Source organism: Hibiscus syriacus, unplaced genomic scaffold (genome assembly GCF_006381635.1).
Source record: "Hibiscus syriacus cultivar Baekdansim isolate YM2019G1 unplaced genomic scaffold, ASM638163v2 tig00110788_pilon, whole genome shotgun sequence".
Classification (NCBI taxonomy): domain Eukaryota; kingdom Viridiplantae; phylum Streptophyta; class Magnoliopsida; order Malvales; family Malvaceae; genus Hibiscus; species Hibiscus syriacus.
The window spans coordinates 1,623,636-1,647,208 of NW_024062863.1; the positions used below are offsets into that span (position 1 = coordinate 1,623,636).

The 23,573-nt window shown below is 35.1% G+C and overlaps 1 protein-coding gene and 1 pseudogene across 1 annotated transcript; one reads left to right on the top strand and one right to left on the bottom strand.

The window, feature by feature from the left end:
- Positions 1-174: 174 nt before the first annotated feature.
- Positions 175-5,383, top strand: LOC120140762 (annotated as a pseudogene).
- A 2,492-nt stretch (positions 5,384-7,875) lies between these two features.
- On the bottom strand, positions 7,876-9,927 carry LOC120140857 (cytochrome P450 84A1-like). The gene is made up of 2 exons (XM_039155854.1): positions 8,959-9,927; positions 7,876-8,803 (listed from the first exon to the last, which is right to left on the bottom strand). The coding sequence occupies exons 1-2, from the start codon at positions 9,889-9,891 to the stop codon at positions 8,180-8,182; spliced, it is 1,557 nt and encodes a 518-aa protein (XP_039011785.1). The 5' UTR covers positions 9,892-9,927; the 3' UTR covers positions 7,876-8,179.
- Between the last annotated feature and the right edge of the window lie 13,646 nt (positions 9,928-23,573).

Sequence of the window (23,573 nt, forward strand, 5' to 3'; positions counted from 1 at the left end):
TTGAAACAAAGCTAATTAAACCATTATTCTTTATTACCAAATAGTTCCTTCCCACAAACCTTCCCTAATTCATTTCCATGTGCCCCAACTGTTCACAGCTCCACCATCTCTCAACCCCAATCCCCAATTCAATCTCTCTAGGGTTCATGTTCTTTCGTTGACCTTATAGAATATATTTTATCAAAGAAGAAGACTTGTTAGTGGAAAATCATATACTATTATAGTAGTTTTTAATTTATTATTTTTCATTTTTGTTGACTGAAAAAGATTGTCAACAAGTTGAATCTACCACGACTCTCTATAAGCCATGTTCACTGGTGATGTTGCTAGCAGTGGTAATAGTTTGAGTCGTGATTATTAAAGGTAAGTTCATCAATCGAAGATCGGAAGAATACGGACATGGATGATCTCGGAAACGATGACGTGGTGGTTCAAGGAGATGGTGGTGTTGTCGTGGAGAAGGTGGCTGAGGTTGGAGTCAAAGCTGTCGAGATGACGAGCACGGGGAAACGGAGGCGGGGAAGGCCACGGAGGAATCAGGCGAGGATCATGTCATCATCGGCGCCACCACCTAACGCGGACGATGGAGAAGACGTTTGCTTTATATGCTTCGACGGAGGAAGTCTGGTGCTTTGTGATCGCAGGTGAGAATCGAAATTTCTCTTTTATGTAGCTGATTCGTGATCTTAGCAGGAGTTAAATCAAAATTTCAAAATCTCCTTATATGTTATATAAATGTAATACTTAAATAAAATTAAACTGAAATTGTGACAAGTCCAATGTTTTTACTAAATTTATTAAATTGAAATTGTCAAACTCAAGTCCAGTTATTTTTACTAAATTTACCATTCAAATTTCAAAGCAATTAAAAGATATTTCTATAAATAATTTATTGGTGACTATTTTATTAAATAAACAAAAGAACACATATTGGAGACTGTTTTATAATTAAAGCTGTAAGGCAATTTCTAGTTGATTTTTCTATTTACTTGCTCTTTTTTCAATTGTTCCAACATTTGGTTCTAATAGTTAAATTTGTTCTGAAATTAGAAGTAGTTTTACCTGTAAATTTTGCACCTTTATCTCATTGGAATCACTTTATAAAAGATTAGAGAAACAACAGAACTTTTGATTTTAAAGTTTCAACTTCATTCTTATTCCTTTATTTATGTTTCAATACAAATGATTGTATTTTCTAACAATTGATCTTTTTATACTTTTTATTTCAATATTAAAATGCCACGAATCAAGAAAGTTAACAGAATTCATTGAAGGGTTGTGTAATTACTAATTAGTTTTTCTATCATGGTACATTTGGTCTGAAAACCTTGTTACTCTTAAAATTTTAATGTTGTTATGGTGATATATTTATTTTACTTTGTGAACTTTACCTTTTGCTCCTATATAGTTTTACATACATGCATATACATATGGATGAATATAATATGATTTTATGAACCAAGGGATCTCCATGAATGCTTTTTTACTTTCCGTTCCCGTATAGTTTTGCGATTCTAGTGTTTACTTGGTTAATCATATGGGATTTCATGTATCAGGGGCTGTCCTAAGGCATACCATCCGGCCTGTATCAAAAGAGATGAGGAATTCTTTAAATCAACGGCAAAATGGAATTGTGGTATGTTGCATTTCAGTTAGCTCTTGTACATGTTTGTCACGTTATTTCAGTTTTCTTAACATGTGTTACAGGACTATTGAAGCTTGTCATATTTTAATCCAGATTCATGCTCTTCTTTACTTGCTTCACGGTTAACTGTTGTTCTTACTGTTCACATGTTTGTCAAATGGTAGCTTTCCATGTCTCGCATTTTGGGTTCTTTGTTCTCTATTGATTATTGGATTATTTATCTCATTTAAGACATTATATCACACCATTAACATTTGCCTGTTGAATGTGGCCTGTCAAATGTTAGCTTTCCATGTCTGCCTTTGCATTGGTTTGGGTTCTTTGTTCTAAGTGAATGATAGCTTATGTGTCTACAATTACTTGGACTTTTGCTTCTGGATTAGTTATTGTGCTAATATTATTTATATAAACTAATAACTTATTAGTAAGTTTTAGTGATTGTTTCATTAATTTTTTGATGTTTCATTTGTATGTTTCAGGGTGGCATATATGTAGCTCTTGTCAGAAAGCTTCATGTTATATGTGTGCTATACTTGTACATATTCCGCGTGCAAGAATTGCACTAAAGATGCTGATTACGTGAATGTAAGAGGAACTAAAGGATTTTGTGGAACATGCGTGAGAACTATAATGTTGATTGAAAACCATGGATTGGAAAATAAGGAAACGGTATGATTAACTATGGCTTATACAATTGATTCCTGTGAACATCTCAGCCTTTTCCAACTAGTTTTGCTTCCTTGTTCGGAAACTTTTGTAATTGGTATGCTTATATTATCGGAGAGCGGATATCTTTTGTCTACCTTAAAGGCCTTCTATCTATACTGTGCAGGTTCAAGTGGATTTTGATGACAAAACTAGCTGGGAGTATCTCTTCAAGGTTTATTGGATTTTGTTGAAAGAGAAATTCTCTTTAAGGTTTGATGAGCTTACCAAAGCTAAAAATCCCTGGGAAGAAAATGCTATCATGGGTCCTAATGGAGAGTCATCAGGTGAACTTAATAACCGTAGTGGTGCCAAACGTGGTAACAGGGAAAAATCTTTTGGAGACCCAGGAGCAAGTTCTTCGAAGAGAAGAATATCGACAAGGCAAGAGAAATTTTTTAGCAAAGTTGAATCTCTAGAAGCAGAAAGAGCAAGTGTTATGAATGGGATGCCTTTTCCTGGAGGCTTAAATTGGGCAACAAAAGAGCTTCTTGAATTTGTGGCACACATGAGAAATGGTGACACATCTGTGATCTCTCGTTTTGATGTTCAGGGACTTTTGCTTGAGTACATAACAAGAAGCAATCTTCGTGATCCTTGCCAGAAATCTTATATCGTCTTCGATTCAATGCTTATAAAATTGTTTGGAAAAGCAAGGGTAGGCCACTTTGAAATGTTTAAGCTTCTTGATTGACACTTTCTCACCAAAGATCATTCGAGGCTCATTGATACCATAACAGTAGGAGGCTCCAAAGCTTATTCTACCCAATTGGCTGTTGATAGGATCAGTAATGTTCAACCCACAATTACCGATGATAAGAGATGTAAAACTAGTAAAAGGGTTGATGGTCAACCCATCACAGTTGATAGGAACAGTGATACTTCACTGAAGAGAGATGATGTCTTGAGCGATATAGGAAGCAGAGAAGCTAGCATACCACCACATTCTACAGTAGCGGAGCTATCTGTAAATAGTATTGAAACAGATAAAATATGGCACTATCAAGACCCACTGGGAAAAATTCAAGGGCCATTTTCTATGGCATTGTTACATAAATGAAGCACGAGTGGTCTTTTCCCTCCTGATCTGAGAATATGGCGAGCAAGTGCAAAGCAGGAGGACTCCATTCTCTTAACTGATGCTTTTAACGGGAAGTGCAGCCAAACAGAACAGTTGTTTCATGACAGTTGCGTACCAATTGAGGGTGTAAGGATTGCCACTGGTGATGGATCTCATAATAGGGATGGTGATGTTAGGGGGAGTAGGGATCTGAATGCAAATCAGATGGAATACAAACAGGTTGAGGCAAGTTCGAAGTCAATGCAGAATGATTCAAGTGGTCATTATTGTGGTAGCAATGAATATGTGGAGAGCAAAGAATCAGGCTCTCAATATGCTCCTTGTAGTGCCTCGGTAGATATTGTCAATTCAAATGCAGAACAGATGGGAAGTCAAGTACTACATCGGGACCCTGTGAAGGGTGATAATTGCTTCCCTGGCCAGCCCCAAGTGAGTAGCTCCCTCCCCTCATCTATCGTATCTCAGAAACCATGTGAAACCGAGTCTCAGCAAGTTAGCATCCGTCATGGGGTTGAAAGATGGGACTGTGGTTCAATTGACATGAATGAAGATTTGAACAAAACCTCGGACGGTCAAATTATTTCTGAAAATGTGAAGCAAGAAGATAATGACGGAAAACCAGGTAAATTGTGTGAGCAAAGCCAGAGATCTTCACCACTAAATGATACTTCAAATGGATGGGATTTGAATTCTGGACTTATTTCTCTGGCAAGGGATTTCGAAGCATCAGAGCACAATCAGGATATTGATTTCTCAAATATTCCTACCTCAACATCAAAGTCGAGCAACGAAGACTCGAAAATTCAGGCTACTAAAACCAAACAGTTTCTTTCTTTGAGTGTTCCTAGTCAGGATTCAGGTCCTAGTTGGAGTACTGTTCTGAGTCTAGTGAGTACTGGAGCACAGCTTCCTGAAGTAGCTGATGAATGGGGTGGGTATTCCTCCGCTTCAGCGAAACCTTCTCCAGAGGAATGGAGGCCGGATCTTGTGCCCGTTTCTTCTTTGAAACCAACTCACTTGGGAGAAAATCATTCTGCTACACCAACTTCAGGAAATAGCCAACTGACACATTCTTCTTCCACAGATCATGCAAATAATGCATCTGGTTGGGAGTGTTCTTTGGCTAATGAATCAGTTTCAGATCTACTAGCTGAAGTTGAAGCGATGGAGTCACTTAACGGCTTGCCTTCAGCTACTTCAATTTTGCGTTCAGAAGGAGAGTTGGCACAAGTTTCTGATCATGATTGTTTCAGCCCCGTAGGAGGATTGAGCCCTGCACCTGATCCAGGAAAAACCAATGCTTTGAGCTCCTGAAATAACCCTCAAACGCCTTCTCAGTCAACTATGACCAATGAGCAGTTTGGGGTATCCAAGTCTGGAGTTATTGATGCTCATAGGAGTTCCGGTGGGCATTCTTCTTCGAGTCTTGTAACAGATGAAATTACAAGGCATATCAATGTCTCGGTTAACCAGTATGAAGCTTGTTCAGACATGCAACCTCCTGCACCACGGGTAACAACTTGGGGCATGGCTGCTGTAGATTCCGCTTGGAGACCAGAGCCAGAAACTACGGCCACCAATCTGGGAGCAGTTCAAGGAAATGCAAATTTTAACTGGGGAGGTTTAACTCAAGGAACTAGGAACGTCGGTCGGGGAACAGCTCAGGGAGGAGCATTCCAGGAAAACAGAAGCATCAATTCAAGCACTTCCGCAGGGCATCCACCCGATTGGGGAAACCAACAGAGATATGTTGGTTCAAGGGACCGGGATTTCGACGGAAGATATTTTGGTAGGGGCAGGTACTCCTGGAATAGACAGTCGTCGAATGGTGGTGTTGGTTCTTTCAGACCACCGCCCAAAGGGCAGCGGGTTTGTAAATTTTATGAAAGCGGTCACTGCAAGAAGGGGGCAACATGTAGTTATTGGCACCCTTGAGTAGTCTTTACCACGGCAATCGTGCGCGATTCATTCTGTATTCATTATTTGTATCAGCTACTTGGTCTGTTTGTCGGTTCTGCCAAATTTAACTATAAGCTTTAACACTAGTATTATTCAAGCTACACGTAATAATACCATATTATTTTTACTCTCGGGACCTTGTACATCACCCTTGTCACAGTAGCTAGTACTTACCCACCATTGCAACAAGTTCATGATGCCCTTGATTTCCCCCGAGCTACCTGAGACTAGACATGCAAGATGCTTAGGATTACAAATCAAAATTTGACTCGAAAATTTTGAACTTTTGACTTCATTCGTAATTTTGTAAAAAATATTTTAAATAAAGGTTGAGTTATAAAATACAATTCAAATAATTTTAATAGTTAGTGGAATAATTTTCAAGTTTGAGTTGAGTTTATTAATTTTGTATAACAAAATTCTAATTATAAATATATATATGTGTATATTATATATGATTATAGAAAACCGTTTAAATTTGAATTAATGAGTATTATAACATTATAAATATTTATAATTAAATTTAAATAAAAATTCAAACAATTTGATACAAATAAAATCCTAATTATAAAATAGGCCTATTAACTCAGTTAACTTTAATTTTTTTAACTCGACTCTATCGAATATTTATCCTATTCAAAGAAACAGGATACTTGGTACATGGAGTTGTTGGTTTATTATTATATTAATATATGCATTTTAGGTTAAAAATATTGCAAGAAACAGAAGTATAGTTGATCTCTTTTTTGGCTGTGCTTTCACGTGCAATTTTTCTATTTGAATTTCGGCCTTTGGAGTGAAACTCTTGGGTTTGAACATTTGAATTTCTTTTTTTCACCTTAACTCACATATTTGCTGTCTATCACCCACATGATTCACAGCTCCATCAAAATATTCCCTCTTTGTCAATGACTTAACATCACTACCAACTCAGCCTGTCCTCCCCATTTTCGACAGCGTTCAATTATTTAAAATAAAATAAAAGTTATGATTAATGAGGTATATTAAGAATGAAATTATAAAATTTTATGGGATATATATTTATAGAATTTTAAAAGATAAAAATACATTTTTAATTAAGAAATAAAAAATATAGAGGAATATTTAAAATTTTCAAGATCGACTGTCTTACCCATCATCCTTCGACGTATCTCCATGTTCTATCTATCAATGGCTGCTGTCACTCTTAGACAAAGGTCTAAAATCTAAACTGTATTTAGAGAGGTCGGAATGTAAATTTATTATTGTATTAAATTATAATTTTATAAATTTTATGATATTATAATATAAATTATATCATTTTTGAGATCGTGGCCGCTACTTACCCTTTGACTTGGTTTTTTTAAAACTCGAACAAAAATAAATCAAATATTAATTCATTTAGGGAAAAAATAAAAATGATAAAATATTATCGACTATGCTCACAAGCATTCATTATGTTTAGAATCTTCAATCATTAATTATAATGACTATCTGATAAACCGTCGCACAAATAATCACAATCTTTCATTCATTGATGTTGACCATCAACCCAAATTAGTCTCAAAGTCGATGCTTAGATTTGTGTTTTACAATCAGCTACGATTGTATAGATGACCAGCCCATACAAAGATGGTAAACGAAAATCATGAGCAATAAAAAAGAATGCATTGTTATACATACATACATACCACATGGTAACTAATCATTCACGATTCAACATGGATTGCTTACTATGATTTGAATAAAGTGTGAATATATTTATTAAAAAAAAATTGATGGTGAAAAATGAAAATTGTTATATTTCTAATAAATAAATAATATATGTGAGATCTATTCGATTTTTCGTTAGTCATTATCAATAATCATCTTATAACTTTAGAAGTAAAAGGATAACTTTTCCTTATTATGGTATAATAAAAAAGGTTTGTTCCCCTTTCTCAAGAAGAGAGATCTAAAATTCATTTTCTCTCTCTTTTTCTCCCCTACATCAGAACATTCATATAGAGAAATATGACACCAACACTAATGGCTCTTCATTCAAATTAGGAGAGTGTGTTAGTAATGCTAAGATTATATATCTCATGTTAAGAAAGAAAATACCTTTGGATGGATTTATAAGGAGTCTTTCCTTCCTCCTTGTGGAGTGATAACTCCCTCCACAAACCACCATCTCTCATGTTGTACGTCAATATTAGTGCTATAACTAGTCGCTTTTAAGGTATCTATTTGATTTTAATGTTATCGATATATTTTTCACATGATGCAAAGTCAATATAATAATTATCTTTAAATCATTTTTGTCTCTAGTTAATTGTATAAAACCATTGTTTTTCCTTCGACATTAAAAGTTATATAAGAGATTATATTATTGCTATCGATGATTCTCCGTCTAAATAAAAAAAAAGTGTGAACTATCGTCGCTCTCTCACATTACACATCAACAAAAAAAAAATGATATTTCACCTAACCCTTTATTACTGAACTTATCTTAAACACAAATGAGTAAAAGAAATTGGAGGTTCCACTTTAAAAAATAAAGGAAACATAAGGTAGTCGCTTCACACAATCGAACCCTAAAAATAACATGAACCTATGAGGAACGAGTGGGCCTTTTTCATGCATGGGTTCAAACGAAATGTTTCTTTTCTTCACAATCTTTATTAATATATGTGTTCTTGAAATCTTGCCTTTTTCCCGATGTATTGAAAATAACAATATATATATAAGAGGGGAAAAAACCGAAATCCCACTTTCGGATTCACCTTTTGTCACATTTCTTATTCGTCTTCTTCATCAATATTCCTCTGTTAAAAGAGTGGACAAATCAAGCGTTTCTTCGGCACAGCATAGAGCCGAGTTGCACGAGGTGCAGTGAGTCCAAACACATCACTCATGTCGAGTTCACTCGGCTTCAACCCATCGGGCAATTCCCACGTGAAACAGTGAAGCAAATGAGCAACAGCCAAATCAAGCGCGTATAACCCGAGTGTCATACCCGGACACGACCTCCTACCCGACCCGAACGGAATGAACTCGAAGTTGCTTCCTTTATAGTCTGCTACACCTTCTTTCAAGAACCTCGATGGCTTGAAACTCTCGGGGTCTTCCCACGAATCCTTATCCCTGCCGATGGCCCACGCGTTGATCATCACGCGCGACTTCGCCGGGATTTGATACCCGGCCACCACGGCGTCCTCCGCTGTTTCGTGGAGAAGCAATGGGATCGGCGGGTGGAGCCTGAGGGTTTCTTTGAGGGTGCACTTCAGGTAGGTTAATTTTTCTATATCGGATTCTTCCACAAGGCGGTCGAGACCAACCACCTCCGCCAACTCCTGCTGGACTCTCTTCATATCCTCCGGACTTTTCATCAGCTCCGCCAAAGCCCACTCTATCGCCGATGCCACCGTCTCCGTCCCGCCGAACATCACATCCTTTAAAAAAATAATTTGTTCACCCATCAGAACTATATGGACGTATATTTTTCATTTGTTTATGATAATTTATGATTTTAAATTAAATAATAAGTTTATTAATTATATTAGAAAGATACCAGATAAAGCTAAACCATAATAGATAACGTTAATACCATGATAATGGCTTTGATGTTATCTCTGGTGAGTTTGATGGAGTTTTGTAGATCGTCTGATTCGTTTACTTTTGCTTCCTCACTGTAAAATGCAAGCAAATCATCAACCATGTCGGAGTCAACTTCGCCGGCGCCATCGTCGACGTTTCTTTTCCTCTTTTGGATGTGCTCGTCGATGATGATGTCGATGAACTTGTCCAATGCATGACGAGCGTTCTTCAGCCTGGTGTTGAGTCCCTGAGGATCGATCCAAGTGAGCCAGGGGATGAAATCGGCAATATTGAAAGCACCGAAAAGCCTGGAGAATTCCTGCAAGATCTTGATGAACTCGTCTTGCCCTTCTTGAGTACTCGAACCGAAAGCCGCTCTGTAAGTGATGTTCTTTGTGAGGTTGAAGATCAAATCACCCATGTTTGTAGACTTTCCCTCGTTGGCTGTCACGGCTTTAACGATGGAATCGACTTCGTCTCTCACGGACTCCCACGATTCCGCTCGTTTTCTACTGAACACCTTCATGACGCAGACCTTCCGCATCTGTCTCCAAAATGGTCCGTAATGAGCAAACGCCATATCGGCTCGGTCGTACGTTAAATAGCTGATGGCTATGGAGGCTGGCCTGTTGGAGAATATGTTATCTTGAACCTGAAGCACTTGGCGAGCCATTTCAGGGTTAGAAATAGTAACCGTATGCAAATACCCCATCTTCATATGAAATATGCCGCCGTATTTCTGAGCAAGCTTGGCCAGTCCACGGTGAGTTAATTGGTCCATCATCATCATGTTGCCGATGATCGGCAACCCTCTCGGCCCCGGAGGAAATGGTTTCCGACGAAGCCGAGAAACGAGGCCGAGGAGGAATAAGAAAGGAACGATGAAAAGAAGGGCCATGGGCAATGGTTCCATGTTTTGTATCATGGAGATTATATTATCCATTGCTTGTAAAACTGCAACTCGTCGAATGTTGCTACCTTTTTGTCACATATTATAGGGTCTTTTATACAGGTTTTTGGATACCCCTGTAGGAATAAAATAATGCACAACTTGCATCACACCATTTATTTTTTCGACATATCACGTCATAGTATTTAAAAAAATACAATATACCTAAACTTGCGTAGTCAATCTATAAAAAATATATATATAAAATTTTAATTTAGAAAATATCTAGTTTTTGTTTTCAAGCTGATTTTCAAATATATTATTAGAATGATAGTAAAGAGTTTCAACATATTAAATTAAAATTATTACTCCAATTACTGTTTCATATAATTAATGACTTTTAGAAATTTCTCAGTAAGACTATTTTTCATAAAATAGTAAACTTCAATTTTATAATTAATAACTATTTTTCATTTCACTTCATATTACTTTTAATAACTTCAATTTTTCAAATTTTAAAACTAATTTTCCTAGAAATAGAGATTCCAATCATTGGTGATTGAATGAATTGGGACGGCTGAACTTCTTTGGTGGAAATAAATATCTATGAAGCCGTTTGCAATACTCATTTGATTTATTATCCAATTGGTAACAGTTGGAGCATACTAAGAAAATGAATATTTAGTTGTCTATTTAATAAAAATCAGTGTCTAAATTGTATTCAAAGTTAATATTTAATGTTTAATTTTTTTTTTTGTTAAAAATAGATAGTATAATGTTTTTTCCTTTACATTTTAAGTGTCAATGTTTCCGACATTATATTTTTAAGTGTTTGAGATGCAACTTCCATTAAAAATATGTTATCTGACACGTTTTAAACTTATAAAATTTATTTTAAAATAAAAAAATTATAATTTATTTTTTAAACTACCCAAATTTCTTTAGAATTAAAAAAAATCCAAAACTTTAAAATCCTTAATTTTAAACTCTTTTGCGGCCGTCATCGGCCATCTTCGATCACCATCTCCGTCGGTAAAAGGTTACCTACCCATCACTTGTTGACTATGCACCGAAAGTGTGCATAATAAATGCAACTTTCGGTGCTGCTTGGAAAAAAAGGGCAGCAGCTATTGCTGAATTTTGTAAATGGTAGAACCTCAATTTTAGCTATTGTAATTTAGGATATTTACAAATTAGTCCTTAAAGCTTCAACTATAAATATCCTAGCTCATTTAGCTTCAAAACCATCCCAAAGCATTCTAGCTTTCTTACAATACTAGAGAATTTAGAGAGTTTCTTGAGAGTTGTTTTCCTTTTTATCGAGAGAGAATTATCATTGTTTTCTCCTTGGTAGATCGAGAGAGGTTGTAATTCATATTTTTTCATAGTGAAATTCTTCTACCGCTGCCCGTGGTTTTTACCCTAAATTTTTAGGGGTTTTCTACGTAAATTTTGTGTCTATTTTATCTTCATTTTTATTTTCTCAAATTATCAGTTGCGATTTTGCTCTATCCGATAGCCGTCTTCCGCAACAATTGGTATCCGAGCCAGATTTGAGTGTGTAATATCTGTTTATTGTCTTTGTGGTTGCCACCAAAAGGTGGATCCTCCAACATAAGAAAATAAGAAGGTATTACCCATTCTTTGAGGTTCTAGAGAACTATTCACGATAGTGAAATAGTGGGAGCTATCAATAATAGAAGCTATGGCAACAAAATTTGATATTGAAAAATTCAATGGGAGAAATTTTTCACTGTGGAGATTGAAGATGAAGGTCATCCTGAGGAAAGACGGGTGTCTAGCGGCTATCAATGAAAGGCCGATGGATTTCGTAGATGACAACAAATGGAACGAGATGGACAGAAATGCTATGGCAAACTTTCATCTAGCATTAACAGATGAAGTATTGCCAATCATCGAGGAGAAGAAGACAGCTAAGGAGATATGGGATCATCTCACCAAATTGTACGAGGCCACATCGTTGCACAATAAAATTTTCCTTAAGAGGAAATTGTACACTCTTCGGATGTCAGAATCTACTTCAGTGACGGAGCACTTAAACACACTGAACACTTTATTTTCTCAACTTACATCTTTAAGTTGTAAAATAGTAGAACAAGAACGTGCTGAACTTCTACTTCAAAGTCTACCAGATTCGTATGATCAACTCATCATCAACTTGACAAACAATAATGTCACCAGTCTAGTCTTCGATGACGTTGCAGCTGCTGTTCTACAAGAAGAAAATCGGCGCAAGAAAAAGGAAGACAAACAAGTAAATCTGCAACAAGCAGAAGCGTTGACAACGACGAGAGGGAGATTAACAGAACGTGGCAAAAGCAGCAGTCACAAATATGGTAGATCAAAGTCGAGGAGCAAGAAGAATTTAAAGTGCTACAACTGTGGAAAAAAGGGTCACTTGAAGAAGGATTATTGGAATCTAAATAAAAACTCCAATCCACAAGGCAATACCGCAAACACTTCAGATGGTGGAGATGCACTATGCTGTGAAGCGTCAACCACCGTGGAAGGAAGAAAAAGATTTGCAGATATATGGCTCATTGATTTAGGAGCAACATATCACATGACCTCAAGAAGAGAATGGTTCCATTAGTATGAACCTGTCTCAGGAGGATCTGTGTATAGTTGCAATGATCATGCCTTAGAGATCATTGGCGTGGGAACCATCAAATTGAAGATGTATGATGGAACAATTAAAGTTGTTCGAGATGTGCGGCACATGAAAGGCCTAAAGAAAAATTTATTATCCTACGGATTGTTGGATAATAATGCAAGCAAGATTGAAACACGGAAAGGAATCATGAAGGTGTTCCATGGAGCGCTTGTGGTGCTGAAAGGCGTAAAGATAGCAGCAAACTTGTACATGCTGAAGGGAGAGACTTTGCTAGAAGCAGAAGCCTCTGTTGCCTCATGTAGTTCAGATTTTGCAATGCTATGGCATCAGAAACTTGGACACATGTCAGAACAAGGAATGAAAGTCCTTGTGGAGCAAAAGCTACTTCTCGGCTTAACAAAGATATCACTTCCTTTGTGTGAGCATTGTATAACAAGTAAGCAGCACCGGTTGAAATTCAACACGTCAAATTCTAGAGGCAAAAATGTTCTAGAATTGGTTCATTCTGACGTATGGCAAACACCAGTTACATCCCTAGGTGGAGCAAAATACTTTGTCTCATTTATTGATAACTACTCTAGGAGATGTTGGGTGTATCCTATTATGAAGAAGTCAGATGTGTTTTCAACTTTCAAAATCTTCAAAGCGCGGGTGGAACTTGATTCTGGAAATAAGATCAAGTGTTTCAGAACAGATAATGGAGGAGAATACACAAGCGAAGAATTTGATGACTTTTGCAGGAAAGAATGCATCAAAAGACAGTTCACAGTGGCAAACACTCCTCAACAAAATGGAGTGGCAGAGCGGATGAACAGAACCTTGTTAGAAAGAAAAAGAGCAATGTTGAGAGATGCAGGCCTAGAAAAATCATTATGGGCAGAAGCAGTCAATACCGCTTGTTATTTGGTGAATCGAGCTCCATCAACTACAATAGAGCTAAAGACACCAATGGAGATGTGGACTGGTAAACCAGCTGATTATTCAAACCTCCATATATTTGGAAGTATTGTGTACGTGATGTACAACTCCCAAGAAATCTCAAAGCTGGATCCAAAATCCAGGAAATGCAAATTCTTGGGGTATGATGATGGAGTCAAGGGGTATCGCTTGTGGGATCCCACTACCCGCAAAGTGATCATCAGCAGTGATTTGTAGAGGATAAACTACAAAGAAAAGAAGACGATGATAGCACTGAAAAGTCAGAGACTACACAGATAAATGTGGAAAAGGAGTTTGATCAAGGAGATTCTTCAGAAGCATAACTAGCACATGATGAACAAGAACCAGAGAGTTCTGAAGCACCAACAACTCGTCAATCAGATTGTGTAAGAAGACGTCCCAATTGGCACTTAGATTATGTTATAAAAGGTAATATTGCATACTGCCTTTTAACAGAGGACGGTGAGCCATCAACATACCATGAGGCAATAAACAACTCAGATGCTTCACTGTGGGTGATGGCGATGCAAGAAGAAATTGAAGCCCTTCATAAAAATAATACATGGGACCTTGTGCCACTACCACAAGGAAGGAAGCCAATTGGTAACAAATGGATCTTCAAAATCAAGCGAAATGGTAACGATCAAGTTGAGAGGTATCGTGCAAGACTGGTGGTCAAAGGATATGCTCAAAAAGAATGTATTGATTTCAATGAAATATTTTCTCCTGTGGTTCGACTAACAACAGTTCGAGTAGTTTTGGCAATGTGTGCTACATTGAACTTACATCTAGAGCAGCTAGATGTTAAAACAACTTTTCTTCATGGAAATCTTGAAGAAGAGATTTATATGCTCTAGCCTGAAGGTTTTGAAGAATAAGAAAATTAGAACTTGGTTTGCAGGTTGAACAAATCTCTGTAAGGTCTAAAGCAGGCACCGAGGTGTTGGTATAAGAAATTTGATTCCTTCATTATGTGCCTCGGATACAACAGACTTAATGCAAACCCTTGTGCTTATTTCAAGAGGTCTGGTGATAACGATTTTGTTATATTGTTGTTGTATGTGGATGACATGTTGGTTACAGGACCCAACAAAGATCATATTGAAGAATTAAAGGCACAACTGGCTAGGGAATTTGAAATGAAGGACTTGGGATCAGCAAACAAGATTCTAGGGATACAAATTCAGCGAGACAGAAGTAATAGGGAGATTTGGCTTTCACAAAAGAATTACTTGAAGAAGATCTTGTCACGATTCAACATGCAAGATTGTAAGCCAATTTCTACCCCTCTTCCTATTAACTTCAAATTATCCTCCAGTATGAGTCCTAGCAGTGAAAAAGAGAGGATGAATATGTCTCGAGTACCGTATGCATCAGCAGTGGGAAGTTTAATGTTCGCTATGATATGCACAAGACCAGACATTGCACAAGCAGTGGGAGTGGTTAGTCGGTACATGGCGAATCCAGGAAAAGAGAATTGGAATACAGTAAAGATGATCCTGAGATACATAAAAGGGGCCTCAAATGTTGCATTATATTACGGAGGATCAAATTTACTTATCAATGGGTATGTTGATTCTGACTATGCAGGGGATTTGGATAAAACCAAATCTACTACAGGTTATGTGTTTAAAGTTGCTGGTGGAGTTGTAAGCTGGGTTTCAAAATTGCAGTCAGTTGTGGCTACATCCACAACAGAAGCAGAATATGTAGCAGCTACACAAGCCAGTAAAGAAGCAATTTGGTTGAAGATGTTATTGGAGGAGCTTGGGCACAATCAAGAGTATGTTTCTCTGTTTTGTGACAGTCAAAGCGCCTTGCATCTAGCAAGGAATCCAACATTTCATTCAAGGTCAAAACACATACGAGTTCAATACCATTTCATTCGTGAAAATGTGGAAGAAGGGACGGTAGATATGCAGAAGATCCATACCAAAGACAATATAGCAGATTTCATGACGAAGGCGATCAATGCTGATAAATTTACCTGGTGTCGATCCTCTTGTGGCCTGTCAGAGACGTAAGCAACATGATGGTACAAGGTAGAAAGAATGGTGTGAAGATATGATTGTTTCAATCAAATCTTCAAGTGGGAGATTATTGACTATGCACCGAAAGTGTGCATAATAAATGCAACTTTCGGTGTTGCTTGGAAAAAAAGGGGGTAGCAGCTATTGCTGAATTTTGGAAATGGTAGAACCTTAATTTTATCCATTGTAATTTAGAGTAGCGATCTTTCTAAGGGTGTAATACCTTCTATTTAATCCATACAAATAATTAAACAGAGGATGTTACATACGATCGTCGGGATAAAAACATAACTAAAATTTGAAATTTATACAACTATTCATGGATAAAATTCTCAACCAATAAAATTTGAAACATTATTTATGCATAATGAATGGAAATTATAATCACTCAAGGACCGATTTGCAAATTCTCACAAATTTAAGAATTAAATTGTAAATTTTAATAGTTTTAGATCATTTGCAAATTGGTCCTTAATTGATCAAAATTTCTGCACATTATGCATTATGCAATGTTTTAAACTTTATAGATTGTGAGCTCTATCAATAAATAATTGTATAAATTTAAAAATTGTAATTATATTTCTATTTCAGAGGCTGTATTCAACATCTTCTATTTGATCATTTGTACGAATTTGGTAGAAAGTACTATAACAAGATGGTTAATATAGTATGAGAGTTAAAACTTCACGATCTACACAAAAATATTAAAGGAATATTGTTCCCTTTTGATATCATTGTCACGCGCGATATCGGATATAAAGAAGAAGAAAAATAAAGAGAGATTATTTCTTTGAGACTGGTCAAAGATAATAATACAAAACTCTGGACAACTATCTTAAACAACGTTTTGAGAATAATCTTTAAAATGAACTCTGACCGAATCACTCGTTCATATTAAAAGTGGAACTCCAAATCTTCGACTAATCTCTCCCATTTCTTACCTTCTAAACCACAGTAAATCATTACCCTATATGTGTATATTTTAAATTACTTTTTTTCCGTTGTATGGTAGAGCACAAGGCTCTTAACCTTGTGGTCGTGGGATCGAGTCCCACGGTGGGTAATTCATAATTGCCGGAGGTCTTCTACGGAAGTTACTCTCAACCTAGCGTTGGGGGCTCTTAACCTTGTGGTCGTGGGATCGAGTCTCACTGTGGGTAATTCATAATTGCCGGAGGTCTTCCACGGAAGTTACTCTAAACCTAGCGTTGGGGGCAGCCTACTACCCTACCTCCCCTTTACCCAATTACATATGGGAATAGGATCAACTTACTTACGTTTTTTTCCGTTGTATCTTCGACATTTATATGAAAAAGTCTATTTTACCTACTAATACTAATTCAATTGAACATTTGGTAATCGATGTCCTAAATCACTCTTTACTAATACAATAACATCTTTAATGTAGCGTTGACTATCCTTAAAATATTGTCCAAATTTCACCATTTAATGCAAGAAAGGTGAGGGGTTTGATGTTAGACCTTACTTGTAAGTTAGCAACTTGCCTTAAGACTTTGGAACCTTTGAATGTCTCGTCTCACCAATTTTTTTAATACATAATATGTTTCTTTTTCAACTGAAAATCTAAATAAATAAGCTTATAATTAATGAAAGGATTGGTTTTAAGAATTTACTCAAAATAATTGTTCTTAAAATCTAAGATAATGGTGAAGGGATTGCGTATTTTAAGCATCACTTAAACGTCACTGTTTTTTTCAAACCCTTAATTTTCAAACTGTACATACAGTTTTCTGCGAGTGATAAGCATATATACGTATACAAATACAAGAAATTATGCATACATAGTTACATACTAGTATTTTAAATCGATCAAATAAAAATATCAATAAAAATAATATTCTAAACAAGACGATACTAGAAATTTATTACAGTGGGGTTAAAATACTTTTTATTTTTCATAAATTCAATTTTTTTAATTGAGGGGCTGGTAAAAAATTATTTAATTTTCAAAAATATATATTTTTTAATATTAATTACGATGTTCCGCCAGTGATTCTAAATTGATCGAATAAATATGTGAATCGATTAAAAAGTTTATATACTTAATTTATGATTGTATATAAGAATGATCGAATTATTCAAGTCTAACAAATTTTTATTCGATTTTATAAGATCATTCTTTCTTTTCTGGAATTTGATGTCCTGAAAAATTTTGTGAATGATAAAATGGGTTGAATCATAATTGAGTGTATAATAAAAAATCTATGGGATTAGGATAATTATTATAATTTTTTATATATATTTATAGATAATTATTGTAAAATATAATCATATGTTTTAAAAGACAATGTCTCTATTTTATCTAACAAAAATTATTTTATATCAAAATAAAATATCAGTAAATATCGAAACAAATTAAAATTAAATAAGAAAATTTAAATCTTCAAATTAAAAATGAGATGATAAAAAAATGGAATCGTGTCTATCCAAATTACAGTTGGATGCGCCTCACTTTTTCTATAATTTGCATTCAGGGGTGGGATGAATGGGTCAAATCAAAGGTCATTTTCAAAGGGTCTAGAGAGAACTGAAACCACGAAAAGATCATTGTCTAATAGAAGAATTGCATCATTTTCACTTTTCATGTGCCTCACCTAATCTTTAAAACAAAGGGTTTGAGTGAATAAAATTTTGCCACGTGCATCATGTTATGAGATAAAAGCAGTAACTTTGGTTCCGGTGAATTCACCATTTTTTAAGCCGTCCTATCAGGTTGCAACAGCCTGGTTCAAGCGTAGCTTTGTTCCGCCACATGATTTAGTCGATTAAAAGTTGATATTTTTTATGTATTTGCTGTCAAAATCCCTCAACCACTACAACCGTTTATTCATACGAAAGCACCAGGATCTTGCTTCAACTTCTGGGAGCCTTTGAATTTTCCTGTTTTGGGGGAAAGAGGATGTTTTCTTTCAATCAAAGTGCGCTTGTTTCGGTGTAAAAAGCTCCCTTCTAACAAACCTAATAACCCTTTGCAAACGTATCTCAATATATACACATTACGCAAATCTTTTTGCATGCGTTTTCCTTTTGTTGCAAAGTTTACACAATTAAATTTTGCTTTTTTAACTAATAATTAAAAAAACATGAATCAATTTATCTCAGTGATTAATGAATTATTGTTATTTATTGAGATCCAAAACTAAAAACACCATGTATGCATAGATATAAACATTTAATTACAAATAGTTGTCTTTAAACATATATTATTTTATAATCATCTTAGATTATTTAAAAAAATATATATATCCTATGAAATACTAGATGTAAAAGTGAACATGACCAGTTTGATATATCTTATATTTCCCCTCTATTTTTGGAGCACAAATATATAATCAAGTAGCAAGGTTGGTATAATCGATTATAATTTAATATTCATGTTATTTATTAGTATTATAATTATATTTAAACTAGTAAACTACCACTAGAAATAAGTTTTGATATAAAAATTAGTGTCCAAATTATACTCTTTTCTCATTTAGGTGTTTATTATTATTATTATTATTATTATTATTATTATTATTATTATTATTATTATTACAGTTTAGATACATAATGTTTTTAATGTTATCATTTAGGAGCCTACGCCGTAACTACTGTTAAAAATTCTTTAAAAATATATCAACCAATCAATATTTTATATGTGGCTTATTTTTTATTTTCCTTAATTTTTTTAAAAATAAAATTCATAATTTTTTTTAAAAAAAATAAACTTTTCTTATTTTTTTCATGAAACGTCCCAAGACTTTTAATTCCGGTGCCGACCACCACCACTGCCAGGGATCATCGACTCACTCGCCGATGACCCATCCACCAATTGGGATGAATGGATTTTAGACTTTAGAGATTTAGGGTTTTGATTTAGGGATTTGGGTTTAGGGATTTTGGGAGTTTGAAGCCACGATTGATGGCAGCCTATGGGTGGGTAGGATGCGACTGATGAGTATTGGGTAGGCCGCTGGTGGGGTGACAGCGACGGTGGACAACCGACGGGTGGGATGGATGCTTTGAGATTAAGGATTTTGGGACTTTTTGAGATTTTAGAAATTTTTTGAAAAATGATAATAATTTTAAGTTTTTTTTCTTAAAAATATATTTTTTAATTTATAAAGGCACCACGTGTCATATTCTGAGTGGTTGATAGAATTTTTTTAAATCTACTACGTTTAAGACACCTAAATGATAATATTAAAAACATTAGAAATATCAATTAACCAAAAAAAAGACACTTAAATTGGAAAATAGGCCTAGTTTGAGCAATTTTTTTATATTAAGCCTAGAAATAATGTATCAAACGCTAGATATTAAAAAATAATCTAACATAATTTCTTTTTATGTTTTTTCATATTTCCTATTATTTTCTTTATTTTATAGCATGATATTTATATTAAAATACTTTTATATTATTTATTTTTAATATATTATTAAAAATATTTATATATTTTTATCCACTCAACCACGACAGTATATCCCAATTAAAAAAAATCTCATTAAGCTTTCAATACAGATAATCCAACACAATAATAACAATAATATATTTATGTACATAAAAAAAGTGAGACAAAGTCAAACATTTTATTCAATTTGACATTATCTAAATGCTAACAGTTCATAAAGTCAAATTATAATAAACAAACTCCTCAGTTCATAGCCCAACAACTTGGAAAATGGAATAAAACTTATTAAAATTAATTTTCAAATTTATTAATTATGAAAAGTTTGGATCTTCCGCTGACAAATAGAGATACTTGATGAAGTTGGGGTTAGGTGGGTGAAGTATATGTTATTCTTATTTTAAGTTAATTTTGTTTATTATATCCAATTAAACCTTGGGCCACAAGGGGTTAGGTGAAATATGTTATGTGGTTGGCAGTTTGAGAATATAAAAAGAAGGCGTTCAGATCTGAATCACCAATTGTCAGGTTTTAACAAATAATTGTATGGACATTTTGATGTGTTATATTAAAGTTTAAAATAAAGAGAAATTGTAGGCTATTATCCATAGATATGAGCTACGTTATACTGAAAATTTATAGAAAAACAATACTTTAATAGCCTAATCTTTATAGATAAACAACTTAATGTCTATTTTTAGTATTTTATATTATAAATTTAATTTTCGTGATATAAAATATATAAAAATAACACAATACGTTATTATAAACTTACAAGACAATTGTTAAGATAACAAATGATTAGTTAGTTTGTTAGAAATTTGTTGTTAGGCTGTTAGAGAGTTAGTTAGAAGCAGTTATTTTTAGCTCTTGTATTATTGCTTGTACAGTGTACTATATATTGCAGTTTAGTTGAATAATAATTTGTACGAGGCATTATTTTAACATGGTATCATTTCCAGGTTTCATTAGAATTTCTAGGCCCTTTCTTGTTGGATCCCTCTGCTTGGCCCACTTCTAAACTAAGTAGTGTGGCTCGGTATCATCCTCACATCAGCTATTCTCTTCTTCGTTCTCCCCAAATTTCTTTCCTAGGAATTTCGCTCGACTATCTTCACTACAATGCCTTCAATAAACGATTCGGCCATGGTTGATTTCAATCACCCACTTTTCTTGCATCCGTCAGATACTCCAGGAACTCCGCTCATCTCCCATCAATTAGTCGGATTGGAGAACTATAATGTTTGGAGCAGGTTGATGCGAATAACACTTTTGGTGAAGAACAAACTCGGCTTCGTTGATGGTTCTTGCTAGAAAGAAAGTTACGGTCCTGACTTGCATCCTCAGTGGGAGAGGTGTAATGCGATTGTGCTATCTTGGATTCTCAACGCCGTGAGTAAGGAGCTATCGGCTGGCATCGTCTTCGCTTCAAATGCGGCTTCGGTTTGGGACGATCTGAGGGAGCGCTTTGATAAGGTGAATGAATCTAGGATTTTTTTTTCCTCAATCGAGAAATAGCTACAATTTCTCAGGGTGAGTTGAGTGTTTCAACTTACTTCACTAATTTGAAGATGTTATGGGATGAGTATGTTGCACTTGTGCTGATTTCATCCTGTGAGTGTGTGAATTCGCAGCAGTATTCCAGGCATGTTACTCAGCAGCAGCTTCTTCAGTTTCTCATGGGCTTGAATGAGACATATTCGTTGATTCGAAGCCAAATCTTGCTGATGCAGCCTCTTCCTTCGGTAAACCAGGCGTATTCCATGGTTACTCAAGAGAAGTCTCAGCGAATCCAACTATCTGCTATGCCAAGTCCTGATTCCTTGGTGTTTTATTCCAAAAGCTCTGGGATTCCTGATCGTCGCCGGTTTCAAGGTACTTGTGACTATTGCAAGGTCAAGGGTCACAAGAGGGATAATTGCTACCGTCTCATAGGATTTCCAACAGACTTTAAGTTCTCCAAACGAAGGAATGCTCAAGCTGTAGTAGCTGTCTCTGAATCTGTTGTTGTATCTGAACCTGCTATTGTGTCTGACTGTTGAGTTAATCGATCGACGGAATTAGCCAAGAGGGGGGTGAATTGGCAATTAAAATTTCGGTGGAAGCTTTTGTAGAAAATTGAAAGTAATTGCACAGCGATTTACAGTGGTTCGACTTTCTCAAACAAAGTCTACGTCCACTACCTTAGCTATCCACACTAAGGATTTTCCAACAAATTCACTAATTTGTTCTTTCTTTTGAGGCCAAAGAGATAACCTTACAAAATCCCTCAAGAGTATACCCCAACTCTTGAGAACACTCTTTTTCCCAAAGAAAAGATTACAAATTTGCAAACTTACAAGAAAACCTCACAAGGTAAGATGTTTGCACAATTCTAGAACAAGAAAAGAACACTCAAAGATAAATACAATTGAGCACAAAAGTGTTCTTGAAAGCAAATGAATATTGGATGAAAAATAGGCTTGATTTGCACAAACTTGAGGTTTGATGCTTTCTCTCTTGTTTCTCTATGATTTCTTATTGATCAAGGGATTCAGAACTTGTTTAAATACACCTTGAATCACTTCTGAACGTTGGTGATAATTAGTGGAGTCAATAGAGCCGTTATTGTGTGAAAACAATTAATTTTCTGGGTAGAAGCGTCTCATGCATCGATGCATGACCATTATGCATCGGTGCAGTAGTGTAAAATTTCAAATATTTTGACCGTTGGACTCCTAGTGCATCGGTGCACTAAGAGTGCATCGATGCATGAAGTGCATTCGATGTTTGAAAAATAGCCTGGTGCATCGATGCATGGCTTGTGCATCGATGCATCAAATGCATTCGATGTTTGAAAATATTCCGAGTGCATCGATGCATGGAGAGTGCATTGGTGCATGAAATGCATTCGATGTTCAATTAAATCATAGGTGCATCGATGCATGGTTTGATGCATCGGTGCATTACCTTGAATAATTGTTTTAAGGCTTGATTTTGGTTCAAAATACTTTGTGAAAATTGTTTCAAAAATAGTTTAAGTACATATCACAATTTTACACATTTAGTAAGGATTAAAATTGATCTTGAAAAACTTGGAGTAATAATTTGATATTCGATTAATTTAATCGAATATAATTTGTAAAATCATTTGTAAAATCTTAAAATTCATTTAACTTAATTTGTTATATCGAAATATCAAAAATGTTTTCAACAATCTCCCCCTTTTTGATATAACAAAACACTTGTGTTATTTTAAGATTTTCTAAAATTTGAAATCAATTCTGAAAAATTTACTCCCCCTTACTATAACACTTCTCCCCCTTTTAAAAAAATTTCCAAACAAATTTCAACACTTAACATTTCTCCCCCTTTTTGTTAAATCAAAAAGTTTCAAAACGTTTTAAACAAGTTAGTGAAAAACATAGCCAATTGATATTATATATATATATATTAGGCTGCTAAGATCACAATCAAAAGAGAGATTAGCCATTAGTTTCATAATCAATATTCATAAACATAAATGGATAATTGGTCATAATGCAACTAATATGATGATGCAAAAATTAATAAATATTAAGCTCAAAATGAAAATTCAAACAAACTATCCATAAAACATCCAAATCTTATATCCAAATGAAGTCAAGCAAGTCAAACAATAACCCCCAAAATATTCAAAATGGTTTAACAATAAACGTTCAAGACGATCCAAAACCACAACAAGATCTATTCGTCTATAGA